The following is a 20,297-nucleotide window of genomic DNA, read 5'->3' on the forward strand; positions in this document are numbered from 1 at the left end:
ATTTATATAGCGCTTTACTAGTCCCTAAGGACCCCAAAGCGCTTTACATATCCAGTCATCCACCCATTCATACACACATTCACACACTGGTGATGGCAAGCTACATTGTAGCCACAGCCACTCTGGGGTGCACTGACAGAGGCGGACGGAGCTCCAGTCATGCTGGGAAGAAACTCTGGTTTTGGTGCGCTAGTAAAAGCTGATGCACCACACATCATTGTGACTCATTGTATTTTGCACAGGCATGCATTGGCAACAAAACCCTTGCCTCCAAAAATGGAAGAAGTGTTAAAAACTGTGGTGGAATGTGTGAACTATGTGCGAAATAGTGCTCTGAGGCACCGCATCTTCAGTGAGCTGTGTAAAGAAATGGGCTCTGAATTTGAGGTACTTCTGTACCATTCTAATGTTCGGTGGTAATCCCGGGGACAGGTGCTGAATCGTGTTTTTGCCATGCATGTGGAATTAGCCCTGTTTTTGCAAGAGCACCAACACTGTCATGCAGATTGCTTCAAAATCCTGAGTTCATTCTCATTTTAGCGTACATGGCTGATATATTCGCAGCTCTCAATCATCTCAATCAGCAGATGCAGGGTGGTGGAGTCAATATCATAGAAGCGGAAGGACAGCTGAAGGCTTATCAAAAAAAGCTAACGTTATGGAAATGACGAACAGAGAACAACAACTTCGCAAACTTCCCCCTTCTGGACAACTTTGTAAGTAAGATCGAAGATGTGTCTGGAATCGGAGATATTTCTGTATCCACGGAACTGAAGCAAACAATTGCAACGCACTTAGATGAGCTTGCAAAGTCTCTCGACAGATATTTCCCTACAAGAGAGTCATATCCAGCATGGGTGAGACAGCCGTTCACGTTTGCTGTTGAGACAGCAGATGTCAATGATGAATACCTTGACGGAATCATTGAAATTCAGCAGAGCCAGGTTCACAGCAACTCTTCAGAACAACAACGCTCTCAACGTTTTGGTGTCGACAAATGGACAAGTATCCAATTATTGCTAAGAAAGCTCTGGATTTTTTTTTATACCATTTGTTACAACATATCTTTGCGAGCAATCCTTTTCGACAATGCTGGATATAAAAACGAAGAAAAGGAACAGACTTTTCTTTGAAAATGACACAGACTTGCCAAGGTGAAGCCACGCATATCTGAACTGGTCTCTCAAAGGCAACAGCAGAAGTCACACTGATTTGCAGGTATGTAATTTGTTGTAAGTTCATGCATTGTGTTGGTTTTGTTCTTTGAACAAGGTGATGTTCATGCACGGCTCATTTTGTGCACCAGTAAAAAACATATCTATGTCTTGAATTTGAAAAAAAAAATTAAAAAAATTCACTAAAGAGGGGTTCGGTGAATGTGGATATGAAACTGGTGGGGTTCGGTACCTCCAACAAGGTTAAGAACCACTGTCCTAACATCATTTCTGGACCCACAACAAGAAAACTAAGCAGGAGACTCTTCTGAACACTTCCCCCATTTTAGCCACCAGCCATCTGGTTTTGACTGACAGCCTAATTACTGTGGTGTACCAAGGCACCAAAAGCCCAGCGCACCCAGCTAATCAAAAACCAAGTGTATTCTGTCTAGCTTCTGAGGAGGGAAAAGCAAATAAACAAGAAAACTTTGTTTCTCCAAAATAACAACAAAAGTAACTCTCTTGACTGCAGTTGTTATTGACTTTTACTGCAGACCCCAGTGCTTGATAATTTTAATTCTGAAAACAATAGTCAGAGTTGTTGCTTTGTAATAATATTTGAGTGTTTCTGCAATTCCAATGCCTCATTCTGTTTTAATTTTTTTTTCAACAGAAAACAGCTCCATGTGAAAATTCCTACATGGGCTGAAGTATACAGCAATAACTTTTTTTTAAACTTCAGCATCTAGCAGCCCTTTAGCAAGGTATTTAACCCTCAATTTATTCAAAAAAGTGAGAACGGAGCAGGTGTTACTATAGAAAGGAATGCAATACTAATGAAAATAAAAAAAACTGCATACACTCTACTTGCATAGTATGTCTGTATACCTACAGGTTAACAAGTGAGCAGGTGCAAGCATGGAGGGGAGGCATGCATGAATGGGTTCACTTTAAAAACTCCATCTGTTAACAGCAACATGCTGCGGTTAAAGTATCAACTGAGCAGGCTTGCTATCAATTTGTGTGTAAATATATCGAGCCAGAGCAAGGGTGGGTCCAATTAACCTGATTCTGACCCAGCAAGAAGAAAAGAGTGACCTAACCCCACATGTGCTCAAAACAAAACATATACAATGGCAGTGCAAACACACTGTTAACATGATCTTAGTTTTGAGGCATTCTGCTATTGTGTTTTAATCTATGAGTCCTGTTAGTATCTAACAGCAAGTTAACATTAGTGGGCAGATAATAACACTTGTAACCTCGTAATAACAACTTAAACTTTAGAGTAGTTTTCTTCTTTACTTAGCATAAGTTAGATCCGCTCTTGCACAATTTGGCCTCATATATACTTATATATTTCTTATATACTCCAATATATTCTACTCCAGCTGCTAACTAACCCTTGAGTACACCACATAATCCACCAGTTATTTCAAAACAACAGAGCGAGGAGCAGGTGTCTCTATGCATACAAATGTAATTTTGATAGAAAAACTGCACATACTCTCATTGTATACCATGAGTACATAGGTACCCTAATCATTTTCTTATATTTTCTCTCTACTTCTCTCCACACAGAGCCAATTCAATTTCATTCACAAAGGGGAGGAAAGTACAAGAGCATTATCATTTATTCCCCATTTGCTTTCTAATTTATTCCCCGAATGAGAGATCCTCTTTGAATTAACAAATAAAATAATTAGGAGAACCTTGACGCTGATTGCGTGGTGGCGAGGGAGCAAGTCCAGCAGCACAAGCTGTATGGCTTTAACAGGTCTGCTCACATATACAAAAAAGATTTTCTTCCGTATAGGCTGTAAAGAAAATTCTGTGGTCTTCAAGTGAAGAGGCTTATTCGCCACAAGGCCACGATCCTTTAATTTATAAATGCTACAATGAAATTTCCTTGCTGCTTGACTGTCGTAAACATTTTGCTTTATTTATGGTTTTTCTTCCTTTAATTCCAGTTTTCTTTGTATATTTGCCAGCCATAGTGTGATTTCTTTAACATATGCACACATGTACTGTACCTTTACAAACACTTAATTAACATCTTTATAGACTAGAGACTAGAGTATGATAATTGAAAAACTGAAGCTAAATGACTAACAAAGAAAGGTGCAAAACTATTAATTAACAGTCTCATTTACATATTACAATCTGACCAGCAAAGTTTTTTTTCTCTAAGATATCAAACACAATAGCATGAATAAAACAATACAATATATTGTATTGTTTTATATGACAGGATACTGTATACAATATCCTGTCATACTGTATAATGACTTTATATGTTTAGTTTTTGGATATGGCTCAGAGACATAACTCAGAGACATAACTGACCAGCAAGTTTAAATGTGAGAACCGACATTGTCTCACATTTAAATATTACTGCTGGGCACTTTGTGGGGGCCTCAACAGTAATGTGCTTCTCAGAGTTTCTAAACCTTGGTAGTTGTGTTTGGTGACCTGCATTTTTGCATCACCCGAGTTATACAGAAATGACAAGTTGGAGAGCTGTTGTAAATTATGCAGTTATCAAATTTTGGGACAAAAAAATGTGATCATAAAAGATACATGTCATATATAATAAAGCTGATATTTCTGTCTTACATTTTCTGAATATTTAAATAAATAAATAAATCTGCACCCTTCATGAAAAAAACATGACATCATTTTTTTTTTGAAAAACTGTAAAATTTTCTGTATTCCAGTTCTTGTTATTATACTGCATAACGTGTGGGTGTGAAGGATCTTGAGAGAGATAGAAAACTTGCGCATGTGTGTGCGTGCATGAGTGCGTGAATGCAGGATCAAAGGGTGTGCAGTAAAGTGTCAGGTTGAAGATGTGAGTGTGTCGTTTTGTCACGCCTTGTAACCTTTAATGTTCCCATTGATGTGCTATCCACATACCAGAGGGGACACAGCTGTGAGAGCGAGGGAGTAAAAAAGAGAGAGACTACATGCACATGTGTGTCTATGTGTGTGTGTGAGAGAGAGAGAGAGAAAGAGAGAGAGAGAGCTTTAAAATACCAGTGCAATGTGAGGCACACAAATGTGGGTTGGCCTGGTTTCCAACAAGCCCCCCAGGTACCAAACACTGCTAGGAACACAGATGGCCTCTGGGTAATCCACAGAGGAGCAAGTAGGGACACAAATACTACTACAACACGTTACCGCCTTCTTTGCAACTCCATTGATTTTATGTGTTCATGTAATTTCTGCTATACAAGTTGGTCTCAATAAACAACCTCATTAAGATGAATTTATTTACAAGTAACCTGAAGAGTGGAAGCTTGGGAAAGTAAAAGAGTGCAAGAGAGATGGTCACAGTTATACTGATATCATAACAAAACATACACCCCTCTATTAGGTACACCTGCTGTATGCCGGTTCATGGAGGTTTGAAGCCTATCGCTGCTATTACTGGGCAGGAGGCCGGGTAGATAGGTCAGCAGTCCATTACAGGGATAGGTTGAAGACACAACACTTTGAAAGCTAAAATTCCCACCTGTGGCCAATTTACAATTGCCACTTAACCCACTGTGCTTATCTTTGAGCTGTTGTAAGAAGCCATAGGTTCCACAGTAAACAACAACACACATTTGTTCCTAAGGATATTATGATCCCTGATAAAGAGCATTAAAGGTCTTAAAGTACCGCTTCAAATTTCCTGACTTTACAACTTTAATATATATGGAAAGTAGTAATCATAGCCTGTAGAGCATACACAATGTAACATCTTACACTTCCTTATCAGTTAGCTCGCCACTGTTTACAATGAGAATCTTGTACTAATGCTAGCCAGAGGCTGGGCTCAAGCCCGGGCTGTTGTAGAGAGGCAGGAAGGAAAGCTGTTTTTCAATACATCATTACTTTTGTTGGATGGAGCACAAAGAGAGAGGAAATGCAGAGCCGAGTGGCAGCACCTCAAAGACTTCCTGGGTATGCAGTCAGTGAGGTGTGCACACGACTAGAGAGTTTGTGTTCTCCATGGACAGCTCTCAACACTAAGCAGAAATGAAACATGCGTCAATACGCAGTCACTTCTGCACTCCGTGGAACTCAATAACATCCACATCAAAAACCACCTCTGGGAATTCAAGCGAATTAGAAAATCATATTGTTCAAAGGGTACATTTGAGATAACAAATAATGGACACAAAAGGCTACCACTGTTTGTTTTTCTATTGAATTTGGATAAATGGATTCTTTGGTGGCAGAGAAAAAAGAATTAACATTTACATTCAAAGCAATAGTCACAGACAGAGCCACTGCTGCACTGACCAACTCAGCGATGGGCTATTTAATAGTGGCTAAAAGAGCAAGCTACTGTTTAGACATGCTAGAAGAAGGGAAAGTCAAACCATATCATCAGATTGCTTTGTAGAAACCCACGTTGACAATGAAAGTAAGTAATTTAAACTTGCATGGATATTAATACGAATTTATCATCTTAGACTATTCTATTATAGCTATTACCAGACACAAGTAATTTTATTAGAGATATATTCATGGTTCATACTCTAGTGTGTTCCAAGTCTAAAAAGCACGGATGGTGGCTAATTACATTTTAGCCCCTGGCTCAGCTGCAGTGGAGGGGTGGTGCAGTGAGCCAGAGACCACACCTCCGCCACAGTAGTCAAAAAACAACAAAACATATAACTCCCTTATATTTTAACCCTGGGGAAAGAATTCAAAGTCTAGGCTGCTCAGCTTTAGATGGAGAATTAGCCTTCGTCACCAACAAAGCTACTTGAATTTGAAACCTAGGTCACTTTGAAACACAAATTTTGTCTCTGCATACATCCAAAGTCAAAAGGATTTAGAAACACGAAGCGTGGTTTCCTGTTTTGAAAATCAGAACATGGGTTTAGATTTTTAAGAGTTGGTTTTAAGAATTAGTTGATTACATCTTGTGCAGCACATAGAGGCCGTATTACATTTCATTCATGTTGATATAAGCTGGAAGAGAAATTCTTGAGATTCTTGCATGTTAGTTCATATTAGACTTAATATGACTTAATTAATGCAAATATATAAACATGGGGCAATGCATTTAGGTGTGCAAGTATGGTCACAGCATGTTTAAGTTTAAGCCAAGCACCACAATAGGGAAGAAAGGTGACTTAAGTGACTTTAAAAGTGGCATGATTGCTGGTGCCTGACAGGCTGGTCTGAGTATTTTAGAAAGTGCTGATCTGCTGGGATTTTCAGCGCAGATATCTCTAGGGTTTATAGACAATCATCCGAAAAAGAGAAAATATCCAGTCAACAGCAATGTTCTGAGTGAAAATACTGTCTTGGATAGAGGTGGATAGCAGAGGAGAATGGCCAGACTGTTTCACACTGATAAGAAGTCAACAGTAACTCAAATAACTACTTGTTGCCACCATGGAGAAGTACATCTTTGAGCACACAACATATCAAACCTTTAAACAGATGGGTTTAGAGCAGCAGAAGACCACACTCCTGTCATCTAAGAATAGGAAACTGAGACTACAATTTGCATTCACTAAAATTGGACAACAGAAATTGGGAAAAAATCTGTCTGGTATGATGAGTTTCGACTTCTGCTGCAACATTTGGTTGGGATCAGAATTTAGCATAAACAATGGGCATGGCTCTATCATGCCTGGTATCAATGGTTCAGGATAGTGGTAGTGGTGTCATGGTGTTTAGATATCTTCTTGGCACATTTTGATACTCTTACCACTAATTAAGCATAATTTAAATACCACAGATAACCTACACTGAACAAAAATATAAACGCAACACTTTTGTTTTTGCTCCCATTCCCCATGGGATGGACGTAGAGACCTAAAATTCATTCCAGATACACAATATAACCATCCCTCCCAAACAGTGGTCACAAATCAGTCCAAATGTGTGGTAGTGGGCACATCTGCTATATTGAGATAATCCATCCCACCTCACAGGTGTGCCACATCAGGATGCTGATCTGACATCATGAGTAGTGCACAGGTGTACCTCAGACTGCCCACAACAAAAGGCCACCCTGGAATGTGCAGTTTTTTGCGCTATTGGGGATCTGGGGACCCAGAACCGGTCAGTATCTGGTGTGACCACCATTTGCCTCATGCAGTGCAACACATCGTCGCATGGAGTCTATCAGATTGTCAATTGTGGCCTTTGGAATGTTGGTCCACTCCACTTCAATGGCTGTGCGAGGTTGTTGGATATTCGTGGGAACTGGTACACGCTGTCGTATACGCCGGTCAAGCACATCCCGAACATGCTCAATGGGTGACATGTCCGGTGAGTATGCTGGCCATGCAAGAACTGGGACATTCTCAGCTGCCATCTGCCCTGAACAATGTGAACCATGATTCATCCGTGAAGCGCACACCTCTCCAACGTGCCAGACGCCATCAAATGTGAGCATTTGCCCACACAAGTCTGTTACGGCGACGAGCTGGAGTCAGGTCAAGACCCCGATGAGGACGACGGGCATGCAGTTGAGCGTCCCTGAGACGGTTTCTGACAGTTTGTGCAGAAATTGTTTGGTTGTGCAAACCAATTGTTCCAGCAGCTGTCTGGGTGGCTGGTCTCAGACGATCTTGGAGGTGAACCTGCTGGATGTGGAGGTCCTGGGCTGGTGTGGTTACACGAGGTCTGCGGTTGTGAGGCCGGTTGGATGTGCTGCCATATTCTCTGAAACGCCTGTGGAGACGGCTTATGGTTGAGAAATGAACATTCAATGCATGGGCGACAGATCTGGTTGACATTCCTGCTGTCAGCATGCCAATTGCACGCTCCCTCATTGCTTGTGGCATCTGTGGCATTTTGCTGTGAGACAAAACTGCACATTCCAGGGTGGCCTTTTGTTGTGGGCAGTCTGAGGTACACCTGTGCACTACTCATGATGTCAGATCAGCATCCTGATGTGGCACACCTGTGAGGTGGGATGGATTATCTCAATATAGCAGATGTGCCCACTACCACACATTTGGACTGATTTGTGACCACTGTTTGGGAGGGATGGTTATATTGTGTATCTGGAATGAATTTTAGGTCTCTACGTCCATCCCATGGGGAATGGGAGCAAAAACAAAAGTGTTGCGTTTATATTTTTGTTCAGTGTATATACCTTTATGACCACAGTGGTACGCATCTTTACATTTTACAGTCTTATAGTTCTCTCTGAGCTTTGTGCAATTAATCCCTAATTACGTAACATTTCTATGATTTATATACTTGTTTTTTCTCTCTTCCTTTTTTGGGGTGGAGGAGTCCAAAATTTTTAAATAAATAAATAGATAAAGTTTTTCTTTTCATTTTAACAAAATGGCCCATAAAATGGGGATTCATTTTATCATGCACCACCAAAATCTGTGCAGCAGAAGATGCCTGAAAATTCTCCAACTGTAATTTTTAATCTTTAAATCCCCAACATTTGCACTGCAGACAGTCTTATACCCATTAAAAACTGTGGGAAGGTTATATAAATAAATAAAAATGTATTGAATATCACACAGAAATCAACTGGAAATTTACTATCTTTTCTACATTTGCTTAGCCTTAAGTCATTTAGGCGTGGAGCTTATAACACACCTAGACAGTACCAGAAAGCATATTTGTTTTCAACCGCAAATAAGCGTTAAAAATCCATCCTTTCTAGATATTATTTAGTTGCTAAAGGCTGCTGGTCCTTGCATCATATCCTTGTGAAGACACAGCAATATCTAGCTACATCCTTGTAGCGAAAACACCATCCCCCTTTAACACTCATCTCCTCCTATCAAGAGTTTTTGAAGCGGTGAACTGAAAGCAAAAGGCAAAATGGGCTTAATAGACCCACTGAGTGTATAAAAAAGAAGCTATGCAGTACAACACAACAACACCAATTGTGTCATAATTCCCACCGTGAGCAGACAGCTCAAGTCATTACTATTGATTATGAGGATACCAGCACTCCCCAAAGACATACAAAGAGGAAAAAGAAGACACATACAGAGGATGGGTGGAAAACAGGATAGCTTGAAAACCCACAGCAACAGAGAGTAGTGGCAGGCAGGACTAACCACTGAGATGGGCCATGCATTTAAAACCTTTATGATATGTATAAAAGTCTTTTCAAAGACAACAGCAAAAGTTATTGATCAACCATTTTTTTTTATAGCTTTTCTATAGTAATCTCAACATTTTGAGGGGTTTTAATGCCAGATTCGGGGGTTTAATGTGATAACTGGCTAATAATGGGGATTTTCATTTGATGATCACCATTGTTTGTAGATTTACAATTATTTTGCAATTGAATGATGACATTTCTTGTGTGTTAATTACTTATATACATAGAAAGAAAGAAAGAAAGGCAGGGAAAGAAATAAAGTTTGATCAAACACAACTTTAATCTATCAAAATTATCTAAAAAGTTGTCCTTCTTAGATGCTCCAAACATATTAATTAAATAATGTATTAATTAAACCATGTAGGAAACAAATAATTCAGAGTGATCCTGTGGCCTTACACTGGCCTGCTGGTAATTCTCAGTTAATGATAGAGCAGTAATAGGAGCTGAATGGAGGAGGAGGAGGAGGATGGGCTGCTCAAAAGAGTAACTCAAGGAAGACAGACAGGTATAGAGCAGAGGGAGAAATGGGGTTTACCCTTCTTATTTCATTTCATCAGGCCCTTGAGGAGCTTGGAACATAACAGAATGTCGTAAGAAATGAGGCAAAGTGAGAGACGGAGAGAAAGAGTATGTTTATCAGCTCACCTCCTCTGGCTGGCTCGTAGGATCAAGGCTGCTTGCTTTGTACATTATTAAACAACTCCATTTGTTACACAGCAGTGGTTTGTGTGTATGTGTGCATGTATGAGCTGAACAGATAGATCACACCGAAATACTGGAATATCTGTTGTTGTAAAGGTAAAGAAAAATATGTTTTTAGCTAAAGGAGCGAAGCTAAAATAGCCCATAGGATTTTCTCAATATTTATCATACCCGAAAAGTTTTGTACAAGTGAGTTTTCTGATATTAGACTGTGGCAGCAAAGGCATTAAACTGTATAGTTCTGAAAAATTTCAGAATTACAGACTGACTGATGTCGTGTACTTTGTATTTTTGTCAGGATTGTGCTGCCGAGCACTCTTAAATATTCTTGCTTAGTGTTAAGAATTAAAAATTAGAATTAGTGCAATCATCCTAAAATACAGCTCAGTGAGGAGTAATTGGGAACCCTTCCATTTCTTAATAAAGTTGAAATATTTTAGGGTCATACATAAAAAAGGACACAAATACAAATATAATATGAAAAAATATATATGCAACAACAAATCTGAAAGACAGTAATGGCATAATGCACAAAGTCTCTAAGACATGTGCTGAACCAGACAAGCAGTACATGCATATGAACAAAAAGTGTACACCTTAAAGAGAGAGACACCAGCCATGTACAAGGCAACCCTCAGTTGCCAAGGAGACGACCCCTATCGTTCATGCATCCTTCCTTATTCATCCATCCTGCCTCATCTACCTTTGCAAAGTCACGTATAAATGGGGTGGATGAATAATTAAGCTGCATTAGGGGCTTTATTGATGAAATAAAGACATCCCCACCTGACTCACTCCATCTTGTCATACCCTTTTTGTAAAGTACCTTTTACTTGGTTTGCAAACACTTACACACAGTTTCCTTTTTGTCTTTTTCTTGGCTGTATAATTGCTGTTGATAACCAGCAGATGTTAGTACCTTATGCCTAAGTCACACAGACCCAAGGACCTGTCAGTGATCCCCTGGGAACCACTGGTCGCAAGGAAAAAGGTGTATTCCCTGACTAGTTGCAAGTGTTTGCAAAATGTCCCATCCATGGTATGAAACATATACTATTGCCTTCAGAGTGAGATCTCAACTTAAATGAACCTCAGTGAGCTGCGCAGTTTCAATGGTAGAGCTTTCATATTGTTTTAATACGTGACCGTTTATATTACTTCTGAAAAAAGTATGATTTGTTCTGTTGTATGTGCATTATGTGCTAAGAGTGGATGCTTGTTTTCATGGGTAAAGAGATTACCTTACTGCAATTTAACAACTGTGTTGCACTTCAAAACATTGACGTCAACTACCATGCCAATACAGTATTACAGAAGAACCTTAAAACATACACTTTGCCCATGGGTTTAGTGTTCGCTTCCCCTTTAATAGTTAAAGAAACATTGGGTAGCAAAGGCATGGTTAATGATGAGCAAATGCAGCCCCTAGCTAAGACCTTCAGCCCACATTCATCATGAATTCAATTTCCCCAATGCACGTACAAAGAGTATCTGGAATCATTACAACACAACTAGCAGGCATCCCCTGCTCATAAATAAGCCTGTTAATTGACCTGTCATAGCTAATTGCTGCAGGGGATATGAGACTGGTGAGTGTGTGTTTAAGAAAAAGAGTTTATCTGTAAGTCTGCATACTGTACTGTGCAACAACCACCCTTTGTATTTTCCTAGGCAAAGGGGAACTCGATAAGGTGATTTATTGACATGTAAAAACTAGAGATGGACCGATCCGATATTACGTATCGGTCCGATACTGACCTAAATTACTGGATCGGATATCGGAGAAAAAAAAAAAAAGTAATCCGATCCATTAAATATCACGAAAGCAGCTCACAAAACTTGCGACACGCCGTAACTCACCTCAGAAGTTAGCACGTCGGAGCAGTATGCATCACGTGATAGAGCGGCTGTGGCATGCGGGACCTGTCGGTGGTCTGGATAGCATGTGGAGCTTCGCTAGCAACCCGGCATTTCATCTCCGACAAAGTTATCCCGAGAGAAGTAAAGCAAGTGTGTAAGTCCATCTCTGAATGTTTGTAAAGCATTCCTGTGTTAAGCTTAACAAACGATATATGGAGCGACTGCCTCTTCTTGCTGCTACTTCAATCATGAAACTGCTTAACGATCAGCTGATCGGCTTTTCTGTCGCGAGTCCGTGTCTCTAGTTTGCTTTTGGCCCACTTTGCACCAGAAAGAGGAAACCAGCGGATAAACAACAGCAGCACGTTTAAGCTTGATCAGCTGTTGTTAGAATTTATTTAATATTACTTTCTACTCCAGGATCTTTTTCTACGTAGCTGACGCTGGTAACTGTGCAGGGGCGGATCTAGCAAAGTTTAGCCAGGGGGGCCGATAGGGCATTAACAGGGAAAAGGGGGCACAAAGACATACTTTTCTTTCTTATTCTCATTTAAAATGTCTAGCTTTTAATAAATAATTATCTGACACCCAAAGTTTTAATTTGATGCAAAATGAATAGAAGTCCATTACTGTATATAGTGACTATTAAGTCTAATATATATATACTGTAAATACCCTAGTAAGCTATAGTACTTTTTCCTTTGGGAAGGTACCATCTGTGCAGTCTGCAATTTTGTTGAAGAAAGATGTTGAATCTATTTAATATTTCTTGAAAAATAATTGATTTCTGTGCATTTTTTTTCACACTGCATCAAATTAAGGTTGATTACGTCGATTAAGCATCATGAGGTGGAGCGTGAGGGGTGGTTCCCTATTTTTTATTTATTTATTTTTGTTGTTGCTGGGAGTTGGAACCCTATTAGTTAGGTTGCTTAATATTTATGCTAAGTACTCTTTAAAATACCAGAATAGGGAGGATGGTGTAGGTTTAAGTTTATTAGATTGATCAGTATTGCTGAACTATGAAATTTTTTTTTTTGCATACAGGTATAACAGAATAGCTTTAGTGTAGTTGTTGTTTTAAACTTGAGTATGAACTTATACAAAATGCAGCAAGATATTTAAAAAACAGCTTTGTTGATTAAAAAACACTATATCGGATTCATATCGGTATCGGCAGATATCCAAATTTATGATATCGGTATCGGTATCGGACATAAAAAAGTGGTATCGTGCCATCTCTAGTAAAAACATACATGTAGATGCAGTATGCAAGGCAAAAACAATCCTAATGAGGCTGAAAGTCAGTATTTGGTATGACTACCTTGATTCTTTAATGGTGAGATGGAGGAGGCAAATCCATATTGTTCATTCGTGTTGTGCTTTTCTTTTAATCCAGGTTTGCTTTTACTGTATTTGGGACCATTGCTATACAGAGAAGCAAAGCCTTTTCAAGTCAGGTGCTTTCTACACTGAATCAAAATCTAATGGTAATTTTTCTGTGTTCATAATTAAATCATTTTTAACAAAACCACTGGCTTAAACACAGCCCAAACCATGACTGAACCTCCACCATGTTTTACATTGGCTGCAGACACTCACTGACTTGTTTTGTGTATATAATCAAGTGATACCTGTCAAGTAATTGAGTGCAGATCTTTTAACTGTTCCCATAATTAGATCTACTGTAACGGGCTAACGAGAATACTTTCACTTTACGTGATCATGTGATCCTGTTGTTTGGAAAAGGTTATCTGCTGGCCTGAGGTTAATTATCACTTTAAAAAACAGACTCAAAACAGTTTTATTCTCACAGACTTGCATTTAACTGTGTGTATGTGATTATGTGTGTGTGTTTTAACTTATATTTTACTTCTTTACAAAGCTTTTTAAAGCTTTTATCTTCTGTGTCAAGCACATTGAGTTTATGTGTAAGGAAATATGCTACATATATGCTGTACCCCTCTTGACCTCTTCACATATATTTAGTGATGATTTGAAACAACAATTTCAAATTTGAATTCATGATTCCACAAGACCTGCTGCCACTGATCTTCTGTCCAGTTCTTGAGTAATATGGCATACCTCAACTTTACTTCTATGTTTCTCTTTCTTATCAGTGGCTTCTTGATAGTAGGCCATCCACTGAGACCATTTCTGATGAGGTTTCAGTGAACAGTAGATGTCTCAGTTGAAAGGCAAGATGCACTCTCAGGTCCTGTGTTAGTTGTTTCATGGGTTTTCCTATTTCTTAAAGACTGCTATAGATAGTATTTTAGGCTTGCAACGTTTTCTTTCCTCCTCAGTTTATTCGGTTTCCTTTTTTTTCTCCTTAACAGACTACTGGTAACAAAGTGTCTAAAGGTTACAATCTAAGATTAATTATTTGCTAAGTTCTCTGTCATATGTAGACACAACACTGGGGGATCCCTCAAGCTATAGGTGCCTTTTTATGTTTGAATAATTCATAGGTCATTGTTAAGTGGAAAGAGGAACTGCTCAAGACCACTTGAAAAAGACCACAAATTAAAGAAAGTCTAGTTCCTTAAAAACAAAATATAAAGAAAGGAGGGTTGCTCAAGACTTTTGCATAGTACAGATGCCTGAATCTACACTGTATGCTTGTGATTTTATTTGTGCATAGATGTATGTAGAATGTAGACAGATATATGGAAAAAGAATGTGCGATGGGGTATTGGCAGCCTGATAGCTGAAGACTGTCCTTTTTAAATTTAAAGCCATTAGTCATCAGCCCTGAGTGAAGATATCTTAAAAACAGACCAGGACAAGAATCAAGCCAGTTACTCCACTTGCCCCAACACTCCACGAGAGAGAAAGACAAGTGGAGAGAATGGGGACTAAACAGACAGAGACAGCAAAACACACATAGCAAAACTTAATTGTCATCATTTTTGCCCTCCCTTTTTCTCACCCTCCGCTGGATTTTAAACATTCTAAAATAGACACATATACACAAACTCACAAACAAACCCATGGAGTAAGAAAAACTGAAAAAATGAGTGAGAAAGGAAACATCATGTCCAGTTAGAAAGAAGGACTGAGTCATCTAGTTTGTTCTGCCACATGCCAACAGGGAAGAACTAACTGCAAGCGCAGCTGCCAAAGAGCCGAAGGGACTTCAAGGATGTGTCAACAGACAGTGCTCAAACACGGGCGCTTCTTCTGTTATGTCTTCCAGGCTATTTTCTTCCACTATTGACTGAATGTGCACAGTTACTGTAACCCAAACTTTAAACTTCCGGTGAACTTAAACAAGAAAAGATGACTGTACAGCTGAAAGCATGAAAAATTGCACCCCTTGAACTGAACTGAGAAATAGTTTGGATAATTTTCTAATCCAGTCGAACAGACTTTTAAATGGAGTTTCATTTGAGGGTAACAGTTCTTGTATAAGCAACAATCAGAGATCGGAAATCACCAGCTGGTGTAGAAGGCCTGAGGTAGTTCTCTTGCAATTGTCTTTGTACAGTAAATTGAATTGTCACCGTCCAATCAAGTGCGTGTTCCTTTACTGAAGTACTAGGTTTCCTACTGTACAATCACAAGTTAGTATGCCAGTTCTTGTCAAACTAGTGTTTTCATGAAGAGTTTTTTGCAAATGCAAGAACATTGAGTTGGTGCTCTCTCTTTGTATCAGCTGCATTACTTTCTCTTCATGGGAGAAGTTGAAAATAAACTACCTACACTGTAACTAAGAAGCACTGTTTTGTCTGTGACACACAATTCACAATCCACCAGGCTTTTAACAGGAGGATCTTGCAACTTTAATCAAGTGCAAGTGCAAGTCCAGATGTGTGACTAATGAAAAGGAATAAAAAGTGCCCTTGACCCCCACAGGTACAAAATCTGGTGTCTTAGTTATGCCCTTTGGATTCACTCGTACCTTTAGAGGTAGAAGCCACTGTTAATCAATCCAAAGTTATTTCGAGTCATCACTTTTATCATGTGATCAGACTGGTCTCTTCCAGGCAGACAATTGTCGTATTCATAGTGCAAAAATTGTGTGAATCACATGCCGGGGCCTTCGCAGTCAGATCTGAACTACAGTATGGGAGGTTTTGTACAAACGAAAATAGCAATGAAAAAGTAATGAATATCTTTTTGAAAAATGACATTTTATTCCTCATGTGGACCTCATTGTTGGATTAATTCCAAGTTATACTGAAGCTGTTATCCTTAAAAAAAAAAAAAAAACAAAAAAACCCAACAGATTTGGTCTTGTATTTCTGTCCATTTGTGTACCTCTAAAACTAAGGAAGCAATATAGGAATTAAACCAACCCAGAGGCTAAAGAAATACGCTTGCAAGCAGTCCTCAACATAAATATGCCATCCATGCAGAAGGTACTATATTAGGTTGAATGCTCATTGTATAAAAAGCACAACAGAGTTAACTACAAAAGAAACAATCACATTTTTGGTTCTGGTTCATTTACTGGCTTGTATATTTGGGACCAACACATTTGCTAGCACCAAAACAGAGCCAGTCCAGTCTATACTAAAGACCTGTTTGAAATGCCAGGATGTTTTTCTTTTGTTTTGTTTCTGGAAACAAATAAATTAAGCGTCAGTATTTATAGAAATTTATTGTATTTGATCACCACTAGCTACAGATGTTTATGTCTGTTTACTTTCATTTAGAGGTCAAAGCTGTATGCATAGCTGCACATTTATGTCATTTGGACCTTTCAAATCTGTGTGAAATCTTGCTGCCAGCCGTGAGATTAGCACATTCTTGATGAAGTGAATGATTTTCTGGTTACTACGTGAATAGGCTTGCTGCTGACATTCAGCAGAAAATGAGCCCGATGTGTAATCAAAGGTCCCCATTTATCAATAATGCCCTCAGTGCTAAAATGTCAAAATCCTGTATCCACATTTATTTAAGAAATGAAAAATGCACACAAGTCATACAAAAAGCTTGGGGTTAATTTATATGTATCATATTTTTCATTGCCTTCATTAGTACTACTTTTGGCACAAATTTGTATAACTTGATATATAATAATGTCACATTATATTGATTCCATTGGGTGTACTCTCACATTGCAGAGCATGTCCACCTGCAGTGTCGAAGCCACTGAGGGGAGGACTGACTGGATATATGACCGCTAAAAGGGGTATGAATTCTTTCCCAACACACTGCACCAACCCACTCCTAAAAGCTTAAATACTGTATTTGTTTTTATGCTAGCTGAAAGTCTCTTCCAAAACAGAAGAGAAATGAGATTATTGGATATTAGTTAACTCAAACATCAATAAATATAAAGCGATAGTGATTTTGGGAAGTAGATCTCTGGGCGGTTTAAATGTCAGTCTTTAAAATATGTTGTGAAAAATTCAAGCAGTGTTTCAAGACCAACCCTTTTTGGGAATTTCCTCATTTCCATTAATTCATGGTATACAATCCCAGTGCTGGCTTTGCGCAGTGGAGAACTTTTCTCTTGGGAAAGACACAGTAGAGAGAAAATGGCTGAGGCAGAGGGACATCCCACAGATGAAAGAGATGACAAAAAATAGATTTTTTTGTGTGTTTTGTCAAAATACAGTTAGGTCTATGATTTGTTGGACAAAGACACATCTTCTGTAGTTTTGCCTTAGTACGCCACCACAGTGGATTTTAAACTAGCCAATCAATATGTGATTGAAGTGCAGACTTTCAACTTTAGTTTTAAGGGTTTTTCAAAAGATTTCGCATTAACTGTTTAGGAATTACAGCCCTCTTTATACACAGTGCCCCGTGTTCAAAGGGTTAGAATTAATTGGAAAATTGACTGACACACAGTTTTGTGCACTAGGTGAGACCTGTTTTCTTGTTATTTCATGGCAAATGAAGCAAACATAATATCTGAACTGGATTCAAAGAGTTGAATTTCTACGTCGGAGCTTTTTGACAGAATTTTAAGTATGAGAGATGTCTGTGCAAGTGAGAGAGGCCATCATTTGTCTGAAAAACCAAACAAAAAAGCGAAACAGCAACAAAAAAAACCAATCAGAGAGATAATAAATAACTTTGGGAGTGGCCAAATCAAAAATCTGGTACACTATATTAATAAAACAACGAAATACTAAGGTCTACAATCAAGAGACATCTTTGCAAATAGAAATATAGACTGGAAAAGCCACTCACGATATTAAGCATACCACATTATCGACATGTATAACTCCTACTGGTCACTAGGTCACTAGTGTTTATTATTGATGTGACTGCTGATTCTGTAATCACCAATCCTACAAAGCAAAGAAATCAGAAAGGCCTTACCTGAAAGGGTCCACTGGGGGTAACATCAAAGAATGCTTTCTTCCAGTCTGGGCCTTGATGACCAGATTTTGTCCACATTGCTCGGTCCACAGAGGCTATGCTTCTCACTCGCAGATAAACATTGAGAGTACCTGTGAAAAAAAATCCCATGCGCAGCCACACATCCAGACAAACACAGCCACAAACATGTACAGGAATTTAGAAACACTCAGTGTCATTGTCACTCTTGCTGGTTTTATAGTTATGGTCATTACCAAACACAGATATATTCCACTGCAAAAAATTATAATAATAATAATACTAGAGCAAAGATCAGTTTGTCTTGGAAGAATGGCCAAATATTACTCCTGAAATTTGTGAAACACACTATCATCCTGTTGAGATTTGAGTCTGTCCCCCAAAATAAAACTGACTATAATAAATATTTAAACAAGATTCCGATTTCAATAGCTAAAGGTGCCGTGACTTTTGTTGCATTTTATTACCATTGTGAGGACTGTATATTTAATATAGCAAGTCTAAAACTCTACCCTTTTGTTTTACTTGCCATGGAGAAATAATCCAAATAGTGTCCATCTCTTTTTCCCCTCTCGCTGTCTCTTTCGGGTCTCTAAAAGTAGGTGTGAGAGAATCATTCATCTTCTTAATGATCCCCAGCCAGCTCCTAATTGGAACATTAACCAACCACGAGTCTCTTAAACAAATTTGCAAGCAGGAGGCATGCTATGCTATACTATATTTGTGTGTGTGTGTGTGTATACGTACTTATAGACTTATGCTTACACAATGGAATCAATCATTGTTTTGTGAAACTATAAGCCTATATTCTTTAAATCCTGGAAAAATCACCAGGCTGGCAGCACTAAGCATCATACTTTGTCACAGGAGATTTGTGATACTAGGGGAAGGATCCAACTGAGCAGTTAAGCAACATGTTTCAACTGTCTGTGGGCACCGAGGGAAGCAGTGTTATCGGACTGTCAATCCAGTCTTCACCTTAACCCTACATATTTTAGCACTGTGAAAATGTCAAATAAAACAAATGACGCTGTTTAATTAAACACTTCTGGCACATTTACACAGATTTAAAGATTTGTTTGGCAAGTGGCAGATGGCTGTTTTGATTCCAGTTGATAACAGGAAGGGCATCTCATTTAAAAAAAAAATCCAGACATGTGGAGGTGCTGTAGTGATCGTTGTGACAAGGGAGGAGGGGAAAGTAGCTTTAGTGGAAGCCAAATTGATAACAGCTACAGCCAGTAGCTAGTCGATATATATTGAGAACCACCAATACCTCCAGCAAACCACTAACCAAACATGACTCCAATCAAAGAACATCTTGTTCTTATTGAGTTTTTAGATTCTGTGTGAATTACATAAAATAATATGCCATATTTAGTTGCTTTTGAAAGCCATGATTCTTTTGCTGCCTTTGAATCAGTAAAGCTGTTTTCCCATGGTTGTGATAATTATAAGGAAAGTCTAGTCTCCGCTAGAGATGAGCAGTAACGCGTTACCAATTACTATTTTCAAGTAACGAGTAAAGTAAGGGATTACTATTGCAAAAAAGTAATGAAATTACTGTTACTTTCCCCATACTTTGCCTTACTGCATTACTAAACCGTGATTTTGTTTGTGAGAGTGTCGACGTCTGTGGCAACAACAGACGTGCGTAGTAGATCAACAATGGATAATATAGAGTGTGAGAGAGAGTACGACCATGCAGCATTTAAAGCTTGGAAGTCCTGACATTACTTTAGTCCGTGAAAAGTGGCAAAAACATTAGCGCCCACTGTACACTCTGCACGGGAAGGAAACTTCGTTCTACAGTGAAAAATTAAAATTAAAATCTGAGCAAGCACCTAACAAGCTGCCACAGGAATGTGAAATTCACAGAGAAACCCCTGGATCTCCCTACTGACATGACCACTGCAGCACTGGGCAAATCTCCACCCACTCCTGCTAAACAGGTGAAAATAGACTTAAGAGTGACAGGGCTTTGTGCTGCTGAATCTTTGATTTTATTTATGTTTTGATGTGTTTTACTTGCATCTATTTGAAAGAGTGAGTGTAAACACAAAAAAAGTATTTTATTTTATATGCTGATATATGCACAAAAAAGGTTTAAATGTTAAACTAATTTCTTCGAGTCAAAGACTGTTGCATAATTAAATTTTTGCTTGATGCAATTTGCATAA

At 38.7% G+C, this 20,297-nt stretch overlaps 1 protein-coding gene across 3 annotated transcripts in view; it reads right to left on the bottom strand.

Annotated features, from left to right (window-relative positions):
• mdga1 (MAM domain containing glycosylphosphatidylinositol anchor 1) overlaps positions 1 to 20,297 on the bottom strand; it is a 216,138-nt gene that overhangs the window by 16,047 nt on the left and 179,794 nt on the right. For all 3 annotated transcript variants that reach the window (XM_085266885.1, XM_085266899.1, XM_085266889.1), the window contains one exon: positions 18,100 to 18,230. In XM_085266885.1, coding sequence (XP_085123011.1) covers positions 18,100 to 18,230 — 131 coding nt within the window. The remainder of the gene's footprint in view (positions 1 to 18,099; positions 18,231 to 20,297) is intronic.

This window comes from Mchenga conophoros, linkage group LG1 (assembly GCF_057382185.1).
Source record: "Mchenga conophoros isolate Kocher_MC1m ecotype Shallow Benthic linkage group LG1, M_conophoros_male_GT1.1, whole genome shotgun sequence".
In the NCBI taxonomy this organism is placed as follows: Eukaryota; Metazoa; Chordata; class Actinopteri; order Cichliformes; family Cichlidae; genus Mchenga; species Mchenga conophoros.